The 20523-nt window shown below is 49.8% G+C and overlaps 2 protein-coding genes across 2 annotated transcripts in view; both read right to left on the reverse strand.

Annotated features, from left to right (window-relative positions):
* INSM1 (INSM transcriptional repressor 1) overlaps nucleotides 1-256 on the reverse strand; it is a 2022-nt gene extending 1766 nt beyond the window's left edge. Inside the window, exon 1 of the mRNA XM_029219524.1 lies at nucleotides 60-256. Coding sequence (XP_029075357.1) covers nucleotides 60-256 — 197 coding nt within the window. The remainder of the gene's footprint in view (nucleotides 1-59) is intronic.
* Nucleotides 257-7696: 7440 nt separating this feature from the next.
* Nucleotides 7697-20523, reverse strand: part of CFAP61 (cilia and flagella associated protein 61) — a 256888-nt gene continuing 244061 nt past the window's right edge. Inside the window, exons 26-27 of the mRNA XM_029220311.1 lie at nucleotides 15685-15775; nucleotides 7697-8181 (exon numbers count right to left, since the gene is read on the reverse strand). Of these exons, the coding sequence (XP_029076144.1) occupies nucleotides 7981-8181; nucleotides 15685-15775 (292 nt within the window). The 3' untranslated portion in view covers nucleotides 7697-7980. The remainder of the gene's footprint in view (nucleotides 8182-15684; nucleotides 15776-20523) is intronic.

Here is a 20523-nt window from a genome sequence, read left to right on the forward strand (position 1 = left end):
CGGCTTTCGGGTGAAGCGCAGCAAGAATTCCACGCCCGTGTCCTACCGGGTCCGCGGCGGCGAGCGTCGCATGGGCGCGCTCGGCGGGCGGCGGCGGCAGAGGGCCCGGCCCGGGGCTCGGCGCCGGGGGCGAGGCGCGGGCGCCCCCGCAGCCCGGCGAGAGCAGCAGCGCGCGGTCGCCGTCCTCGCCGCCGCGGACCCGGTAGGACACGGGCGTGGACTTCTTGCTGCGCTTCACCAGAAAGCCGCGGGGCATGTTGGCGCGGCGCGAGGGCGAGAGCGAGGCGCTGGCTCGGTCCCACCTTCGCGCTCGGCCCCGGCGGCCCTCAGTGCCCCCGGCCCATGGCCCGGGCGCGGCGGCGACGGCGGCGGGACTCGCGTGGCGCCGGCGGCGGCTCGGCCCGGCTCTGCGCCCTGCACGCGCGTCCCTGTCCCCGGGCCCCGGAGCCGCTCCCTTTTAACTGGGGGAGGGGGCCATTGTTCTCGCCTCCCGCTTCCCCCGGAGCCAATCAGCGCGTCCGCAGCTCCTCCGCCCGGTCGGGTTGGGAGGGCGACGCGGCGGCCAAGAGGGGGCCGGGACTCGGGGGTCGCCCGGTAGGTGCGGCAGATGTACCTGAGGGCGCGGGGCCCCCGCGCGCGCCTCGCCGCCGCCCCGCCCGGCGCCACCGCCCCGCCCGGCCCAGGCACACGCCCGGCCCCGCCTCCCTTCACGGTCGGCTGCTCCTCTATGGGGAGGCGCACGTGCCTGGGCTTTGTGTCTCTCCTCCCGGGGGCGCGGAGCCGCCAAATGGGCCCGTCCATCAGCACGACAATGCTCGCCCCCCTCCCGCGCTGGGATTACCCGCGGGTCGCGAGCAAAATAGCAACAAAGGAGAAGAATGGCCCCAAATATGTCAGGAGGGTTCAATCCGCGAGCCGAAGCGGAGGGGGAAGTTGTGCTCGCTGATTGGGTAGGGGCGGCGGTGGGCAGCAGCAGGCGCGGGGGAGATCTGAGTTAGGCGGCCGGGGCGGGAGTGGGGTTGGGGGAGGCGCAGGAACTCCTCCTGGTGTTTGGGAAATAATCCGGAATCGAAAATAGCTGCAAAGCCCGGGCCGCCCAGAGCCCCGCCCGGGCCTCGGACTGATGGGCCGGGGGACCCAGGGTCTAAACGAAAATGGGACCCTGGAGTTCCAAGTTTGGGTGGAGGGTCTGGCCTTCTGGCAGCAGCTGAGGGCGATGTTTGTGTCCGCAGCCGCTGCGCACTCTCGGGCCTCGGGAAGGTTCCTATCGAGTTTGAGAAACAGTTGGCACCTCACTTCTTCAATCGCCAGCAGACGCAGCGCTGGATGGGGGAGGGGGCAGGCTGGGCTGTGTTCCAAAAACCTTGAATTTCTGAACTTTTTTTTTTTTTTTTAAAGTTCCCGGAGGCTCCGGGATTGGCATCGTTGGAGGGGCCCGGTCCAGGCTGCTCGGAGCCTCCGCGCCGCCCAGGGCCGGGTTGATTCGGGTGGACTTGGCCAAAGCCCGAAACGCGCGGCCAGCCGCGTGCGCCCCAGTGAAGTTGGTTTCCGCTCTCCTTGCACGGCCTCATGCATTTTCATTCCGAGCGGGCATTTTGTCTGTCGGTTGACATCAGATGCTAAATCAAGGGCTCCAATCAAGGCGCCTCGGAATAAAGGGGCCGCCTGTCTGGGCGCGGGGCCCCCCGGAGCCGTGCCCCCTTCACCTTTGTGAAGGAAATTAACCTCCCGCTATTGAGCGCCGGTCGCGGCCAATCTGGACTCAAAAGAGGCGCGTGCTGCCGGCCGGGGGGAGAGAGGGGCAATCTGTCCTCTGAGGCAGGCTGCGGCCTCGGAGAGGACAGGCCGCCTCCCCCCCCCCCCCCCCCCGGTGCCACCAGGAAAAGACAACAGTGAAAATCCACCCCCCAGCCCCGCCACCCCGATTGGACCCCAGACCGGGCCCTGTGCCTCCAACCTCTTCCCAGCCCTGCCCCAAGGAAACACAAAAGGCAGAATCTCCGGGGGATGAGGACAGAACCCCAAGAGTGCGTAGTGGCCCTGATCGCCCATCACTAGGGAACAAATTGCAAAACCACAGAAAATGTCATATGTTGTGAAGATGTCACTTTATTGAAAGAGAAGGAAACGAACACTTTTCTGAAAAGCTCTGTGCACTCAGACTTTGCTGAGTTTTGCTTACGTCTGATTCCACTGAAGGTATTTCATTGTTTTGGATTTTCCCTGTGAAAATACCCTGGCCTGGAAATGAAAGATTAAAAAAAAAAGTCCACATGAGTAATAAGTTGTAATGGAGACAGTTGTTAGAATTAGTTAATCAAGGGGTTAATCAAGTTGACTAATCAAGGGGAAAACATTTGGTGATTTTATGTTTGTAATTTCTTTTTTAACTCACAGACTGAAACGAGAAGAATACACATTATGGAATATATTTTGAAAACTCTCATCGTTTTAAAAATGCTAACTACGATGAATGCTAGTCCTGAAAAAAGTTAGAAATTCTAAAACGAGTTTATCTAAAATTTATATATATCTTTCAGTCTAAAAGTAACTGACGTTATTTCCTTGCTCTTTTGAGCGCTGATTGATACTGCTGATGAAATTAGAAGTGGGAAGGGGATTCCGGGACAGCTTTGGCCAATTTTATTTTCTAATCACGAATCCCATCTGGATTGTGGAATAATAGGGCGGGGGCTCAGCCCGCCATCCCCAACTGACGTGGGGTATTTGGTCTTACATGTGTAACACTCCTTTCATTCAACAGATAACAGGGAGAGTTAGTCACCTTGTGAATCCTTTAAAAATAACAACACCCATAATTGTAAAGAGGGCGGGGGTGGGAGGCAAAAAACAAAACAAAACAAAACCCCTGCCTGAATGCAGCAAATTCAAATAGGGCTCTGAATTAAGCCAAGAGAATCTATTGAACACTATTGAAATACTGAGATTCAATGGATCCATTTCTTTTTCTTTGTGGTTTCTAGTCTGGCCAGCGAAAATGAAATCTGCTTTCAGACAGGTACCGTCAAAAACAAATGGAAACTTGAAAGGTCCGAGTATTAGAAACTAATTTCATAACCCAGGGCTGAGGAAGAATTAGGCTGCGCTCACGCACACACCGGCAACCTCCAAGGACGTGCACCCTTGCACCCGGCCGTGGGTTTGCGTCTTCTGCGTGATTTTATTTCTCAGAACCTGCCCGCCCGCGGGCATTTGGACAGTGAGTCGAGATATTTTCCTTCCTCTTGGAAGAGAGCGAAGCGCTACCACGCTGCGCCGCGGCGGCGGGCCTTTGCGCATTGCGATTCCGGATAGGGGCCGCGTGGAGTTGGGCTGGGGAAACACTGAGCGCTGACTTGCCCCCTCCTGGGGAGTTTCACGGGAGGAGGCGAGCAGAGGGATCCCAGGCAGGGTCCCGAAGTGTCCTTCCCAGGCCCCAAGCGACTCCTCCCCTTCCTGTGGGGTCCTGGCCGGCGCTTGGGAAAAATCCAGAGGCCTCTTCGGCCCTCGTCCTTGCGGACCCCGCGGTGGATTCTTCCTCTGACCGCTGCAGAGCTGGAGGCCGCGGCCGCTCTAAGCTCTCCTGTCCTGGAGTCCTAGGTTGCCGTCGGGGAACGCAGTGGGGTTCACTGTGACCCCCGGCTCCCGAGTTTAGCGCCAGGGAGTTGCTGGAAGCGCAAAGCTTGGAGATAAGCCCTAGAGCGAGGAATTTCGGCTCAGGAATTGCCCTGTGGGATGTCGCCGGGACTAGGCAGCCCCTAAGCTCCTAAGAGGAGAGGACAGGAGGGTCCGCAGTCTCACCCCGCGGCGCGCGGCGCGTTTGGAGACGCTCGGGAGGCGCGAGAGGGAGTGGTCAGCGCCCCCAGCGCCGTCCCGGGCCGGCTGCGGACGCCTCTGCCGAATTCGCAGAGGCCCTCCCGCCCCGCGAGCCACGGCCAGGCCTGGACCAAGCGTTCCAGGCGCAGAGCCCGCCGTCAGGTCCCGGAGGGGCCCAGCTCCCCGTGCGCCGCGCGCGCCGGCCCGAGCCGGAGAGGCTTTGTGTTTGCAGGAATGAGGGGCGGCCGTGTCTGGCCCCAGGGCACGCGAGAGCCACGCGCAGCCCGCTGCCTCCCCGCCCGTCCCGCTCCGGCCTCCAGGCACCTTCCGGGCCCCCGCCGCCGGGCCGTCGCCTTTGTTCGGCACATTAGCATAAAGCTGCCATGGATCTCCCGTTTAAATAATTCCACACAAAAGAAGAGCGCATGAAAGAGGGCAGACGACGGCGAATCCGCGAGGCTGCGCCGTCCGCCGGGCGCGGGGAGGGACCGCGCTCCAGCAGTTCCCTCCCCTCGAGTTTCAAGTGCCCCCGGCAATCTGCCGCGCGCCCATTATTCGCCGGGGCCCACGGGGTGGCCGGCCGCCCCCTTTCATCCTCTTGAGTGTGCCGTCGGGCCTCCGCACGCTCCTTGAAGTGCCCTCGGGGCTGTTTGTTTTCTCCTCGGGTGGGACTGTCGCGGGCCGGGCAGGGGAGGCGGGCCGGACAGTCCCCGGGCCGGGCGACGGGAAGGGCGATGTTGGCCAAAGCGGGCGAAGGAGAAGCCAGGAAGTGTGGGAAAGTCCTAAGCAGAAGATGAGGCCAGGAAGAGCTGGGAGGGCACCGAGCGGAGCGGGAGGGCCCCGAGCGTGGGGCGCGCAGGGGGCGGCTCCCACCTGTGAGGGGCGGCCCGGCTCCCCGCGCGCCCCAGTCTCAGGAAAGGCAGCGACGAAGCCCCAGCAAAACTGACCAGAAAGGCCACGGCGACTCGGAACGTCCCCAGTCCTCGCCAGCCCCGGGGGGTGGACAGAGAGGCAGCCAGGCGCCCGGGGGCTGGAGAGTCGCGCTGTCCGCCTGGGCCTCTGTTCCTCCCCCCCCCCCCCCCCCCCCGCCCCCCCTCCCGCTCGTTTTGGTTGTGGTTCCCTGTTGCCCCCCCCCCCCCCCCGCTTCCCCCCCCCCCCCCCCCCGCCTCCTTCTCTCTCCCACCTTCCCTCCCCCACCCTCCTCTCCTCCTTCCCGGGCGCTCCCTTCTTTCTCCCCTGCCCCTCTCTGCCCACCCCGTCCCACCTCTCCCTCTCTCTTCGCATGTTTCACTCCCCCATCTCTCTCCTCCTCACGGTCTCGCCCACCCCCGACCCTCTCCCCCTCGGACTGTCCCTCTCATTCTTTTCCCTGGTCTCCCTCCCTGCCCCCCATCACCTCGTCTCCCCTCCCCTCTCTCCCCGTCCATCCTCTCTCCTTCAGGGGCTCCCTCTCTCCCCTCCCCTCCCTCCCCCTCCCACCCTCTCCTCCCGCTCCTCTCCCCCTCTGGCTCTCCCCACTCCCCGCAGGCCAACGTGTGTTATTTTATTTGTCTAGAGAGAGCCTATTTGTTCAGTGATGTGTGGCCTCCTGGCCGCCTGCTTTAATGGGGGACGCGGAGGCTGGTTTCTGCGAGTATTAGCATACAGCTGTCGCTCCGCCCGGCCCGGCGCGCACTGTATCCCAGCCTTATCATCACCTCTTCTCTCAACCAGAAAACAATCAACAGCTCCTCGCTCACGACGACTTTCGAGCCCCTCTCCCTGCGCCTTGGCTAACACTCAGCCGTGCACCCGTGTGCGCGCGCTCTCTCTCTCTCACGCGCAGACCCACCCACCCACCCACCCACACACACACACACACACACACACACACACACCCTCTTCTGAGGGTAAATATTGATTGGCTGGCTTCACATTTTCTCCGTACAGTGTTCTCTTTCCTCTCCCACATCATCTTCTCTTTTTCTCTCGCCTTCCTGGGATATTTCGGTGGCATCTCAGGAGCCATTTTGGGGAAGGAGGTGGCCACGTGCTAGTAAAAATCGACTCATGTCAGAAGATCATTAGAGGCAACTGTGAGGCATGGTTGTTACATGTGATCTGGGGGGAATACAACGTGGGAAATTTAACTTTGGTGTTTTCCTGTCAGTAAGATTGGGCTTAGAGTTCAAGACTCCCTGCTGAGCAGCCCACGCTGAAATGCCTGGGGACTTCCTGGCACTCATGTCTCTTACAGAAGCCATGCCAGGGCTCCCCAAGAGAAGTCCAAATCTTGGTCTTTCTGAAGCCCTTTCTTCTGCCAGGATTCATCATCATCGAGGAATAAATATCTTTATTTTCCTAAAGCTCTTAAAACAGCCAGTTTCAAGCTATGATCAACACCTCTTGGGTTCGTCTATTAGAAAAGTGGTTCCTTAGTGACAAAATGCTTGTCTGCACATATATGCTAAAATTCCTGCCTAGATTCAGGAAACGACTCACTTTCTGAATATAGGACAATGGTCAGTAACTTCCTCCAATGCACCATGTAGACTAAATTATATTCTAGACATTTTCAAATCTGCCATGATACCTATGGGGGCCCAAGACTACTTTTAAAAAGGCAGCAAAAGAAAACTTACTATAAAGTGTATGCATGATTTGACATTAAGGTTGGCACTATCATATGGGGTCACTTTTATGTGACCAGAAGCTTTTTAATGGTAGTACTTAGTCACAGAAATCATAACTGTTGATCCTCTAACTGGTTGTACTGTTAATCTCCACCCGAGGTCCCAGGGCCTGTCAAAGAAACTCACTCCATTTGCTGATGAATTTAATCCAGGGCCTCTCAGAGGAAGGGGGTGAGGGAAGGAGAGTTTCTTGAGCTGACTCATTTGCAGGCCCTGAAATATGGTTCCATATGTGTTGGGCTTGCAGTTTGAAGAGGGGACCAGTAGCAATTGTTCTCCGTAAGAGTTACACAGTTTGTACCATATGGTGGGAGCTGGGCCCTCCCTCTGAATGACCCACGTGCTTGTGTAAAACATACGTGTGCAGGAATTAATGGAGTTTATTGCTTGCTTTTGCCTGCCTTAGAAAAATCAGAGTCTAGGGTTCCAAAACCATTTTATTTTTGAGAGGTATCAGTTTGTTAATGGGTGGATAATTCTGTAATGCCAGCTATGACATCCTCCAAACTACTGTGTAGTCATTGTAATTGAGCCAACTTTTGCTAAATATTAACATAAATGCCAAAAAAAAAAAAACAACACGCGAAAACTGTAATTCTGTCCATGAAAGCCACTTTTAAGCTCTACTGGTCAAAAATTCAGACACAAATTGTGTCACACTGTCTGCTTAAAAGAGATTCAAATAAATGAAAACAGTCTTATGTGTTGTTCCTGAATCCATATTTTGTGCTAGGCACTTAATTTGCTTTATTTACAAGAAAGAGGGCTACTGACCCACGTCACAGGTGACAGGTACCAGAGGGGGCCGATGCAAAGCAACAGCGCTGAGGGTCAAAGGAAATGACCGAGATTCGTTTCCCACCACCGTTTTCTAGTCTAAAACCTGTGTGTGAACCTGAATTGATCTTCCAGTTTTTCGGTGCATTTATGCTCCTGATCTGGGACAGGAAGTAGAAATACAGGGGCCCTGAGAGCAGCCTCCTCGTTTCGAAAGTTCCTGTAAACTTGTCTGTGCAATCGGTCCTTCTGATGTTAAGTTACAGAGATAATTTCCTGTTAATCTGTTTTACTCATTTTCCATCCTGGGCACACGATTTTCTTTTTTATCGCTCACGACTATGACCGGGTAAACATGTAAAGGACTAGCAGCGTTGGCGGCAGGACTTTTCAGGAAATCAAACAGAACCACGCCCAAGGTAAAAAACAAGTTTTACACAGTACGGTCTCATTTTATTGCTAAAATGGGTTATTCTGCCCAGGAACACGCCTGGTGTTGGTAAAGCGTCTCCCTGCCCCAGAATCCAGACGCACCGCCGTGCGCCACCTACTGGGACGATAGGAAACCACAGGCATCGGTGGACCCGGAAAAGAAAGGAGGGAACCACGACGGTGCCTGGCGGTCCAGCCAGGCTTCGGAGAGGTTTCCTGCTTCTACGGAGCACTTCCCGGAACGATACGAGTGGAAGCAATCAAGTGGAGGCCGTGGCCACCGCTAAACGATGCCCTGCCACGCGTACATGGGCAGGTGGTAATGATTATAGCGCAGAGAGTCAAGGATGCTCTTCTCCACCAGAGGCCTGTAGATGGTTTCCTGGAAAACTCTTTTGAGGTAATTCTTGGGCTTCTCGGGCAGGTTAATTTCCTCATCTTCGATCTGACGGGCTAATTCTTCTATGGAAGGAAGGTTTTCCTCCTGGAAAATACGGTAAGAGGCCAGATACTAAAATTACTTGGGCTTAGCTCCACAGTAAGAGGGCAGTTTCACTAAAACTCCCCAAGGTTGGTCATTTTTTTTTCTACATTAAAAAAAAAATTTTTTTTTAACTGTGGCAAAACACACATAGCATAAAATTTACCACTTTAACCATTTTTAAGTGTAGGATTCAAAGGTGTTAGGGGCTTTCACATTGTCAGCCATGACCACCCTCATCTCCAGAATGTCTGCATCCTCCCAAATTGTAACTCTTTAACACCTGACTCCCCATCCCTCTCCTCCCAGCCCCTGGCGACCACCCTTCTCCTTTCTCTATGGCATCTCGTGTAAATGGAATCAAACACTACTTGTCTTTTGGTGACTGTCTTACTTCACGTAGCATAATGTCTTCAAGGTTCAGCAAGGGTAGTAATTTTAAGCTCTTAATTTTAAGCTCTTAATATACAGATAGAAAAGATCTGTATATCAGGCTTGTTTTAAAAATAAGAAAGGAGGTGATTAAAGATTTTTACATGAAAACTCCTAGATGGTTACTTTACTTGGTTACAGTCCCCAAGAAATGGGATTTTTAAAGCCCTGGAATAACTTCTGAATAAAGGCAAATTTCATTGATATCTTTAAAGATGGGGCTCAGAGGGAATAAAGTTATTTGAAGTTGAGAAGCATATGCTGTGCATGTTTACAATACAGTAGAGATTTTTCCAACATTTTATTATAAAATAAAAGGATTCAAACATAGAGGCAAGTTGACAGAACGGTGCGCTTGGCACCTGCATACACACTACCTGGTTTCTACAGCTACCATACTTGCTTCATCACCTATCTGCCCATCTATAGGAGGGTTGTTATAAAAAGCACTTCACTCAAAAATTAAAAAACGTTTTTAAAAAGGGACTTCCCTGGTGGTCCAGTGGTTAAGACTCTGTGCTTCCAGTGCAGGGGGCACAGGTTCGATATCCGGTCAGGGAACTAAGATCCCACATGCCACGTGACATGGCCAAAATAAAAAAGCACTTCACTGAGATTTGAGCTGTGTGCTTTCTGAACACCACAATAATTGAAAATTACCCTAAAGGAAGATGGACTTTGATGGTATATTTATTTGACCTTCCAATAATTCTTTTTTTTTTTAACAGCAAAAAACCACAAAAAAGCAGATATCTTGCAGAGTTCTACTGGATCATTAATTTATTAATAGTAAGAACTTAGAAAACTAGATTCAAACTATATGGAGATATAAGGTAATTATCACTTGGTTAAGTAAGTGAGACACTGCCAGGTGTGGCAGATTATACACACATCACTTGGAAGTACAGTCAGTGGGGGGCCAGGACACCAAATCGGCTCAACGAAGATGGTGGGAGAGAAGATGGCAAGGGATGCCCAGAACTAAATATTAGAGGCACGGAAACATTTGAGTGCCCAAGCACGTATGCAGTACATCTGAGATTGATTCTTTCTCCCTTAATTTTTCAGGAAAAATGTATCAAACATAAGCAGTGAATATACAAAAATTAGAGAAGATTTTGGGCTCGTGTTGCATGATGCTGTTCTAACATCAGGGTAAATGGTGTAAGGTCACATAACGGAGCTTTTAAATTTATGCAACACAAATACTGCTCTAGATCGTAACTCATTTTTGTACATTTGCCTCTCCTGGTGTGACCTTTTCTCAGTGTGATCACCTCCCCCCGACACTGTGACCACCCCCCCCTCCCAACGTGCTCATCTGTGAGCAGCTCACCTCACAATGCCACAGACGACACATGACCTTTTGTATCTGGCTTCTTTCAGTTAACTCAGTGTTTTGAGGTTCATCCACTTTCTAGACTATCAGCACTTCATTTCTTTTGTGGCAGAATAACGTTCCATCATGTGCATAGACCACATTTGTTGATCCACCTGTCCCTTGATGGGCATTTGGGTTCTTTCTTCCATCTTGTAATTCTGAATAGTGCTGCTATGAACGTTCATATACAAGTATTCCTTTGGGTATATACCTAGGAGTGCAATGGCTAGGTCATATAGTAATTCTGTTTGTAAGTTGTTAGGAGCCATCAAACCATTTTTTTCACAGCAACTGCATAATAATTTTACATTCCCACTAGCAATGTGTGAGTTCCAATTTTTCCACATCTTTGCCAACAATCATTATTTCCTCTTTTTTTTTTTTTTTAACTATAGCCATCCCAGTGGGCGTGATGTGGTATTTCACTGTGGCCCTGGTTTGCATTTCCCTAATGATTAATGATGTGGTTTGCATTTCCCTAAAGATTAGTGATGTTAACATCTTTTCATATAAATGGGTTTACTCTGGCTCTTAATTTTGCTCCATTGATCTATATGTCTATCCTTATGCAAGTACCATACTGTCTTGGTTACTGTTGATTTGTATTAAGTTTTGAAATTGCAAAGTGTGTATCCTTCAACTTTTTAAAAATTCCTCAAATTGTTTTAGCTTGCATTTCCATCTGAACTTTAGGATTGACTTTTCCATTTCTAAAAAAAAAGCCATGGGGATTTTTATAGGATTGCATTGAATCCGTAGATTGCTTTGCATAGTATTCCTATCTTAACAACATTTTTTTTTAGTTTAAAACTTGGCACTTTGGTTTTTAAAATTTTTATTTTATATTGGAGTATAGTTGATTTACAGTGTTGCGTTAGTTTCAGTATACAGCAAAGTGATTGTTATACATATACATATATCTATTCTTTTTCAGATTCTTTTCCCATTTAGGTTATCCTATCTTAACAATATTAAATATTCAAATCCATGAACATAGATGTCTTTTCATTATTAAGGTCTTCTTTAATTTCTTTCAGAAATGTTTTGTGGTTTGCAGTGTACAAGTCTTATACCTCCTTGCTTAAATTTATTCCCAAGTATTTTAATATTTTTGATGCTATTGTAAATGGCATTGTTTTCTTAATTTCATTTTGGATTATTGATTGCTAATGTAGACAACTGATTATTGTATGTTGATCTTATATCCTGTAACTTTGCCACGTCCATCTATTAGCTCTAATGTTCTTTTGTGATTTTTAAAAATTTTCTTTATATACGATCACGTCCTTTGAAAATAGAGATAGTTTTCCTTTCAAACGTGGATGCCTTTTATTTCTTTTTCCTGCCTAATTGCTGTGGCTAGAACTTCCAGTACACTGTTGAATGTAAGTGGTGAAAGTAGGCATTCTTGTCTAGTTCCAGATCTCTGAGGTAAAACTTTCAGTCCTTCACTATTGAGTGTGATGTTAGCTGTAGGCTTTTCATAAATACTCTTTATCAGTTTCCTTCTGTTCCTGGCTTTTTAGTGTTTTTACTATGAAAGCATGTGTGATTTAGTCAAATGCTTTTTCTGCATCAATTGAGATTATAGCACTTCTCCCCCTCTTTCATTTTATTAATGTGGTGTATTACATGGATTAATTTTCATATGTTGAACCACTCTTACATTCCTGGTGTAAATCTTGGTCGCAGTGTATAATCCTTTTAGTGTGCTACTGGATTTAGTTTGCTAGTATTCTGCTGAAGATTTTTGCATCATAACTTCATAAGGGATATTGTTCTGTAGTTTTCTTTTCTTTTGATGTCTTTGTCTGGCTCTGGTATCAGGGTAATGCTGGCCTCATAGAATGGGCTAGGAAGTGTTCCTTCCTCTCCTATTTGTCTGAGGAGTTTGAAAAGGGTCAGTGTTAATTCTTATTCAAATGTCTGGTAGAATTCAGCAGTGAAACCGTCAGGTCTTGGGATTCCCTTTTTTGGGAGGTTTTAGGTTACTGATTCAATACCTTTACTTGTCATATAGGTCTCTTGAGATTTTCTGTTTCTTCTTGAGTCAGTTTTTGTAGTTTGTGTGGTTCTTGGAATTTCTCTGTTTCATCTAGGTTATCTGTTTGGTTGGCATACAATTGTTCATAATATTCTCTTTTAAACCTTTATTATTTAAGGTTGGTAAATGTCCCCATTTTCATTTCATTAGGGATTTGAGTCTTTTTTTTTTCTTGATTAATCTAGCTAAAGGTTTATTTTGTTGATCTTTTAAAAGAACCAGCTTTTGGTTTCATCAGTTTTCTCTGTTTTTTTAAATTCTTTATTTCATTTATCTCCACTCTAATGTTTATTAAGTCCTTCCTTCTGCTAGCATTGGGTTTAGTTTGGTTTTCTTTTTCTAGTTTGGTTTTCTTTCTTCTAGTTCCTTAAGGAGTAGAATTAAGTTACTGATTTGAGGGCTTTCCTGTTTTTTAAATGTAAGCATTTATAGCTATAAATTTCTCTCTGAAAACTGTTCTCTCTTTGCATCCCATAAATTTTGGTCGGTTGTGTTTTCATTTTCATTTGTCTCTAAGTACTTCTAACATCCCATTTGGTTTCTTCTTTGTTTTGTTTTGTTTTTTTTTTTTTTTTTTGCGGTATGCGGGCCTCTCACTGTTGTGGCCCCCCCCCCCGTTGCGGAGCACAGGCTCCAGACGCGCAGGCTCAGCGGCCATGGCTCACGGGCCCAGCCGCTCCGCGGCACGTGGGATCCTCCCAGACCGGGGCACGAACCCGTGTCCCCTGCATCAGCAGGCAGACTCTCAACCACTGCGCCACCAGGGAAGCCCTGGTTTCTTCTTTGAAATCAAAGAAGTTGCTTAAGAATCTGTTGTTCACTTTCTAGTTGATTTCTAGTCTCATTTCATTGTGGTTGGAGAATATACTTTGTATGGTTTAAGTCTTTTAAAATTTATTGACACTTGTTTGGTGGCCTGTCCTGGAGAATGTTCCACATGCACTTGAGAAGACCGTGCATCCTGCTGTTGTTGGGTCGAGTGCTCTGTATAAATCTGTTAGGTTCGGTTGGTTTTTAGTGCTATTCAAGTATTCTATTTTCTTGTTAATCTTCTACCTGGTTCTATCCATTACTGAAAGTGAGATATTAAAGTCTCTATTATTTTCAAACTATTTTTTCCCAACTCTATCAATACCCATCTTTCTGGAGGATGATTTTGACTATACAGAATTTCACCTTCGTCAGTGACTCTTTGGCTAGATGCATGACCAGAGGATTTATAAGCCATTCCCCTTTTGACTTCCACAAAAGGATTTGAGATGTCTTATAATCTTGTTTTCAAAATAAATCATATACACAATTAAAATCTACATATGACTTATGGAAGTCCTAGATAATAGTCATTTATTTCTTTCTCCACACGTGGAGGGAGGGGAAAATTGATAAACTGAGTGCTAGGACATCATAGTTAATGGGATTGAACTTCTGTACTTCCCTGAAGACAAGGTAGAAAGTGAAATTAAATGGGTTACATCATCTCAATATTTGATAAAAGGAATTACTGTTATTCTGTAGTGAAGGCTATCTGCTTTGTTTTCCTATTACCAGACTCCTCAGTGAAATTCCTGCATGTCTGTTTGTATGACTACCACTTCCACTGTTGGCCTGTCTCCACCATACCTGTCACAGTCACTCTGACTTTTGGTGGCCGGCACTTCCTGGGGCCATTCTTCTGTGCCCCGTGCTCGCACACAAACCCTCCCTTTCCCCCCCGAGCTCTCTGAGTCCCTGTTCCATGTGTATCTGAGCTACAGGCAGACACCGCTACAGGCCCCAACACCTCCTGTGGCCCTTGCACTTGACAGATGTCAGAACAGTCCCCCAGTGGAGGCTCTTCTTGCAGAGGTTCCCCTTTCTGGAAGTGTAGAGAACCCATGAGGATGGTTGGGGAAGCCTTAGAGCATCTTCTGCAAAGGCCACTTGCAGTCTCCCTGCTCTCCTGCCAGGGCCCACTGCCAGGCCGAGTTTACGCACTGCAGACTGACCCACGGCAAACATGTTCTCCTGCCTAAAAGGTTTCAGGAGTCTCAGCGGGTGCCATGAGAAGCAGCCACCAGTGCGTTTGAGGATGCGTACTTGGGAAAATGAAGGGAAAGTTTCCCTTTTAAACTTGACACCAAAAACCGCTTGGCTCTGTGCAAAAGGTTAACTGAGGAGTTCAGATCTGGGGTTTAGAAGGTTTAGGCATAGAATGTTGATGGAATAGCGAGAATACTGATGACTCCTTCTTATGGGGCAGCGGTGAGCTGCAGGTTGTCTTGGGAGGGAAGGAGGGAGGGAGCTTAGCAAAGCTCAGTAAGCACCAGGCTTCCAGCTCGGGGTCATGTTTTAATGTGGACCGACTTCCTCACAGCCCCGAACGAAGTGCAGGGACCTTGCTGACCTGTAACATCCTAAATCTCTCTATCTCATTACTATTCTCATTTCCAATTTGAATGACTCTCGCCGTGGCTGACCTGGGCCTTTAGCCGTCGGCCCCTCTGCTTCCCTTGGGTACGCTTCCCCACCTGGTTCCTATCTTTGTGGTCACCAAAGAGAATTGAGTTTGGTTTAAACTATAAACCTATGTTTCCCAATTGGAATCTACTTCAGATTAGTAAAATTACGTCAGTTTCCCAGCTTGGACCCCCCCAGGGATGAAACTGAACAGGGGCGGGGCAATGAGGAGAGGGTACCAGGACACCGCTGTGGTCCAGGGCCGACAACCTTGGCTTTGGAGCAGGAGAGCCTTGGGTTGCGTGAAGTCTCTCGGCTTCAGCCTCCTCATGGGTGAAGTGGAGGCGATGACAACAATGCCTCCACCCACCTCGGAGGGTCCCTGTGTGGTTCGGTGAGGTGGGGTGTGCAGCGGCTAGAACGAAGGGCCTGGGGACCTGGGCTGCATCTGTGCATCCGGTGTGGCAGCCCACACCCCGGGGACCCACGAGGAGGCGACACAGAGACGCAGAACCTGCCCGTCTAGACAGTCGGACGAGGCAGAAGGTCAGCTGAGCCTCAGCTCTCGTCCGAGTGAATCGAGAAGGAGTCTAGAATGCACGTTTGACCTAAGATGTAAACTCCCCGCAACTCCGGTAAGGACTCTAGGTGTTGAAAAAAATAAAGTTTCACAAGTATTTTACTACGTACATGGCAGAGTCACATTTCCTGCCGAGTACGGAGCCTGCGGGGTGTGCAGCCTCACTTCCAGTTAATCCTACGTTGCTTGGAGAAGGACGTTTCGGTTATAAAAGGAGTGCATTTGGACACCTGTTCAGTCCCCTGACACCTTTGGAACAACACGCGCACACGAATGGTTAGCGAACAGCTGGCAAACGCGGACAGAAACTATAGGAACGCAGCCTTCATGCTCGAGGGCAAGGAGATACCACCCACACCGCGCTTTCAGCCCTCACTGTCAGCGGATAATGGAAGTACAGGTACTTGTAAAAGGGGAAAGCAAATCTGCCCCGCATAAAAGATTGGAACAATCCACATTCCCTGAAATATCACCATCTATGTTTACCTACTCCTTAGTTTGTTTCTGTGAGGGACAGTTGATTTTCAAAGTGAAACCGTAAAGTGGGAATGTAGGGAAAAGTCTAAATGATCAACAACTGTAACTGCTTCTAATTTGCAAGGAATAACCTACATATCTGTTAATCACTCTTACCTCCTTGGAGGATAAGATCTGGCGTAACTCTTTCCGGAGATCAATAAAACGATCGTGAAAGAGGGCCATGCACCACGGCTCCATGAAGTAGCTGGTGAGGGAAGAAAAAGGTTCAGTTAGTTGGAAACTTTCTCATTACCACTAATAAAGTATTTACCTGCTTTTTTTGCCTTTATAAATTACGGTTCTGGCCCTTTTGCAATCGTTTGCTCATGAAATGGCTCGTGGAACAGCATGGCCAATCAATTTTGTAAATGGACGTCCCTGATGTAAGGCCAGCTTCCATAATTACATTTAAAGTGGTTTAATTCAGAGCTGGGGCAAGACCCAGTGAAGAACCCTGATTTTATCAGAATTTAAAAGCCTGAAGACTTGTAAAGAACGGTGTCTCCATTATCTGCCCTCGTTTGAGAAAAACAGATTTGCAGGATTAACTGAACTGCTGCATAAACAAATTAAATTTGGGGAGACAATAACACAAATGTTGTTCATCATTAAGGTTTCTGGATTAATAATGACCAGAAAAACAGGCCACCTCGGTGTTGCAACACGGCCTTCGTGCAACTGCACGGACGCCTAATTGAATCTTTCTTCAGAGATCGGTTCTGTTGGTGGCCCTATTTGCTAACTTTGCCCTGAAAACTGTTTGAACACATGCTTTCTTATGTGGAAGACAGTATGGCCATCCTTTATTTACAGGGGATTGCTGAATATCTGATGCATTCTTGGAAGAACCAGGCACATTTACTGGTATTTTAACTCTTACTTTGTCTTAATGCCCAGTGTCTCGGAACAGGAAACTTCACTCCTTCATGGTTAGAGACACGTGGGTGATGTGAGCTCCTCTGGATGTGAGTTTGTTGTTCCTGGGACTGTTAGTGGATGTCACGTGTGTGTCCAGGGGAAGAAAAACCGGTGCCCACGTGCAGATGAGCACCTTCTGTTTTCCGAGACAAGTTAATTCTTGGGAAGGAGGTAACGAGCCCCAGGGACACCGAGGCATTAAAGGACCGGGGCAGTGACAAGCATGCTTACAATCAACCTGGCACCCAGCCACACGGCTCAGTACCTATCACCTGTTCGCCTGACCAGAATATGACCTAATTTCATCCTTAACTTCCTACTTTGTTGTTCAGGTCATATTTTCATCCAACTATTAATTCCACTACTGTGGGCTCCATACCCATTCTGTGACCAGCACTGTTCTGGGTACTGGGGAAACAGCAGGGACCAACACAGACAAACATCCCTGCCACCCTGGAGCTTATATCCAAGCGATAAATAGGTCCATGTTCAGTACGCGAATAAGAACTGCTTAGGAGGAAACATAAATCAAGCGAGGACGGGAGACACAGAGCAAGGCTCTCCCCTAAGACAGTGACTTAGTGAGTAAAGCCCGAGCGACAGAGACGGGAGAGAGTGAGCCACGTGGGGCTCTGGGGAAAGAGCCTTCCAGGAACAGCAGGTGCGAAGGCCCGGAGGCAGGAATGTGCCTGGCCCTCAAGGAGGCGGAGTAGAGATAAGCGGGGGGGGGGGGGGGGGGGGGGGGGGGTGGTAGGGGTTGAGCTTAGGAAGGTGATGGGCAGGAAGGATGATCCTGGAGGCAGAAATGCACTCACACGTGCTGTGTAATAGCTCCACGGCTGTCTAGCTCAGCACCTGTGTGCAACAGGCGTCCTATAGATGTTCACTGAACCAAGGAAGGAATAATGAATGCGTGAACTGCACACAGCATGGTATACACTCCATACTGCCTGGCCCTGATTGGTCTTTCATTAATATAGAATCAAGTTCTGCTAAATAAATAGGCGATAAAACACTGCGAAGTGCCCCAAGATGGGCAGCAGTACCAAAGAGCGAGCCTCACGGGAACAGGGGGAGAGCCGTGGGTGAGCCCAGGCTTGAAGGGTGGTCTGCCTGAGCCCTGAGGCCCAGAGGGAGGGCAGAGGGGGTCTGGGGGGCACTCGTGGAAACCTGTCAGAGGTCTGAGTAACTCAAGGCTGCTGAATCCTGAATGAATGGAGTTGATGGGGGTTCTGGCTGGGGTTCTGGGCCCCCACAGACCCAGGCCGACATCCAACACCCATCTAATTCCTGGAGCAAAGGCACTGATGTGGAGCCGGCCACCTTGGAAGGCATCAAGTCAGCGGGGTGATGTTTTGACACACCTCCTCAGACGGTAGCTTCTTGGACCAAAGCATCAGTAATGCCTAAGCCCAGACACTCAAGCGCAGCTGTGCCAGGATGGTCCCTGCCTCTTAGGTCTCAGCAGCTTCTAGAAAAGCTTCAGGGAATTGTGGACTTGCAAATCTTGAAACCACTATAATGCCTGAGTTAGAGACCAGTGGGCACTTTTATGTTTGTCGCCATCTTTCCCGCGTTGCTCAGACGCCCGTTCCTCCCGTGTGTGTTTCCACGGCAGCATCCCTGTGGAGGGCCTGAGGCTCTCACCTCCTCCGGCCCCTCCAGACACCTTCCACCCTGGCCCTCCTGCCTGATGGGCAGCCCAGAGGACCTGTGTCCACGTCTGCACCTCCCCGGTGCCATCCGTGCCCACATCCAGTGCAAGCCTCCTCTGTGGAGCTAACTCGTGGCCTGAAGGCTTCCACCCACTTCAGTGCGTGGGACACTTCTGACCGTGCGGGAAAGCTGACGCAGGGAGTGTCTTGACCTCTAACGCATGGTGGGCAACGGGTCCCCACAGCGTCCAGCACAGGCTGGTTCTCAGGAGACTGGAGGAGCCGGTGAGGATACCTGGGCCTGCTTCTCCCTGCTCTGTGGGGAGCTTCTGCGCTGGTGCGGTGACTCCGTTTAGCGTGGGCAAGACGGGATTTTGAGTGGCATGGACCCCTGTGGGCCTCCTTGAAATCATCCTAGAAACATGGCAGCCTCCTCCATTCTTAAAATTGGAAGAGCTTTGAATTTAACAGAACTCATTTTGCAATGGATGAGAACATTTAGTCAAGTGAAGATCGTCTCCTTTTGATATAATGTTAGAAAGAAGTTTTACTTTAGGAAAAGCTTTAGGTCTAGTTTTTCCCCCAAACTGAATGGCTCCTGTGCTTTAGTTTCTTTCCTTCTCCATAGAAAGGAGAGGGGCTTCTGGAATCCTTGCCAAGGCTGGTGGGGTGGGGGGCAGGTCTGCATTAACGGCCCCGGGGGCTATGGATAGCTGGCATTAGCGCTGACCTTTGGGGAAATGTATATTTCCGTGAACACTGTGAATTTAAAAAATAGAAAACAATTGCTTCTCTCCCAGTTTACATTCAAAATGGAAGACCTCCATCGCTGGTGGCCGTGCAATCTTCAGGAGACACTGTCTGGTAAGAGCACGGCCACGTGTGGTTTCTGAGTGGCTGTGTAGACTTGGGTATTCGCATCATGAAATTCATTTCTAAGCAGCCATGAGGAAAAGCTTACACAAACGCTCCAGGACCCAAGCAGAAGATGTGAATGTCTCTGTTCATTTCGCCGCGGCTGGCCTGGTTTATCTGGGGGGACTTAGATTCTCCGTGACTTTTGCAAACGATACACTTTTCTCAGAAGGCCCAAGAAATGTCAGCTTGTGGGACTGAATTAACCATTCTGGTCGATGTGGTGCAGTCATTAAGGAATTGATCAGACTTCTCCAGAGCTCATCCTCGTCTGGTCATTCGGCGTAGTTGATTGACACCATCACAAAAAATGGGGTAGGGATCTGGTAACCAGCTCTGCCACTGGCCACGCCGGATGCTGAGAAAAGCAAATGGACAAGACACGCCGGTGAGGCTGCACTCGCCAGCCACGGGACAAGCAGGATGCGTCTAAGGGGAAAGATAGGTGGATAAATGCTGTTCTTTCAGGTCCTGGATCTCAAGCCCAAGGCCAGGGCCCTTCAGCAGCAGGTAGGGAAGGAGAGAGAGTTTCAGAAGAGCAACTGGAAATGCTAAACTACACAACAGTTGGAAAAGGCAGAGAGCGGCAGAGAAGCAGCACACCTTGCCCTCCAAGTTTTTTTTTTTTTTTTAATGGAAAGCATTCTCATTTTATCTTAGTGTGATAACAGCCAGTTTTTGCTTTTGGACCTGATCAGAGGGTCCCCAGCTGCCCCTCACACCCGCACAGAGGTTTATTCAAGCTGAAAACTCACCCAAGAGTTGCCTTTTCTCCTGGGGGTTGGGGGGCACTGCAGCTGGGGGGCCCACAGGCCTTCCCGGGAGCATGATGTTCTCGTGGTCCAGGCCCTTTCTTGTACTGACAGCACCACCGACTCGTGGTGGAGGACAGACATTCTCCTCCTGCCAGGCCTGGGAGTAGGTGACACCCAGCAGGAAGCCTCAGCCTTTGGGCTGCAGCTTGGCTGGGGGGCCTCGGCCCTCCTGTGGACACTCCACATGCAGAAGAAAGGAAGTGACAGACGACAGGGTCCATCATCCAGCTTGCAAACAGACACCCTGGGGGCCAGGTGTGACCTAGAGACGTCTTTGCTTTGGCCTGAACAGCATTTGGAAATTGGAGTTTCGGCCTTTCTCTAAAAGGTCAGATTTGGCCACGTTGGGTCCTCGTTGTTCTACGGCAGCAACCAGCTCAATGGACAGATGCCCCTGCAGTCCCTTGTGGTCCATCCACCAGCCCGGCCAGCATCCCTCACCTATGGGGCCACGGTGGGCATGTGGTGTGCCCACCAGTCCTGGTTAAGCGGTTTGGTTGACACGGAGGTGTCACCAGCAAAGCCCACTGGGGTACCCAGGAAAAATGAGATGGAATCTGGGTGATAAGGTCTAACTCTTCTTTTGTGCTCAGTCTAGTTTCACTTGCCCAGAGGGGGACTGTGTGCAGATGCCTCGCACCTAACGTGTC

Source organism: Monodon monoceros, unplaced genomic scaffold (genome assembly GCF_005190385.1).
Source record: "Monodon monoceros isolate NGI ecotype Baffin Bay Population unplaced genomic scaffold, NGI_Narwhal_1 Super_Scaffold_13, whole genome shotgun sequence".
In the NCBI taxonomy this organism is placed as follows: Eukaryota; Metazoa; Chordata; class Mammalia; order Artiodactyla; family Monodontidae; genus Monodon; species Monodon monoceros.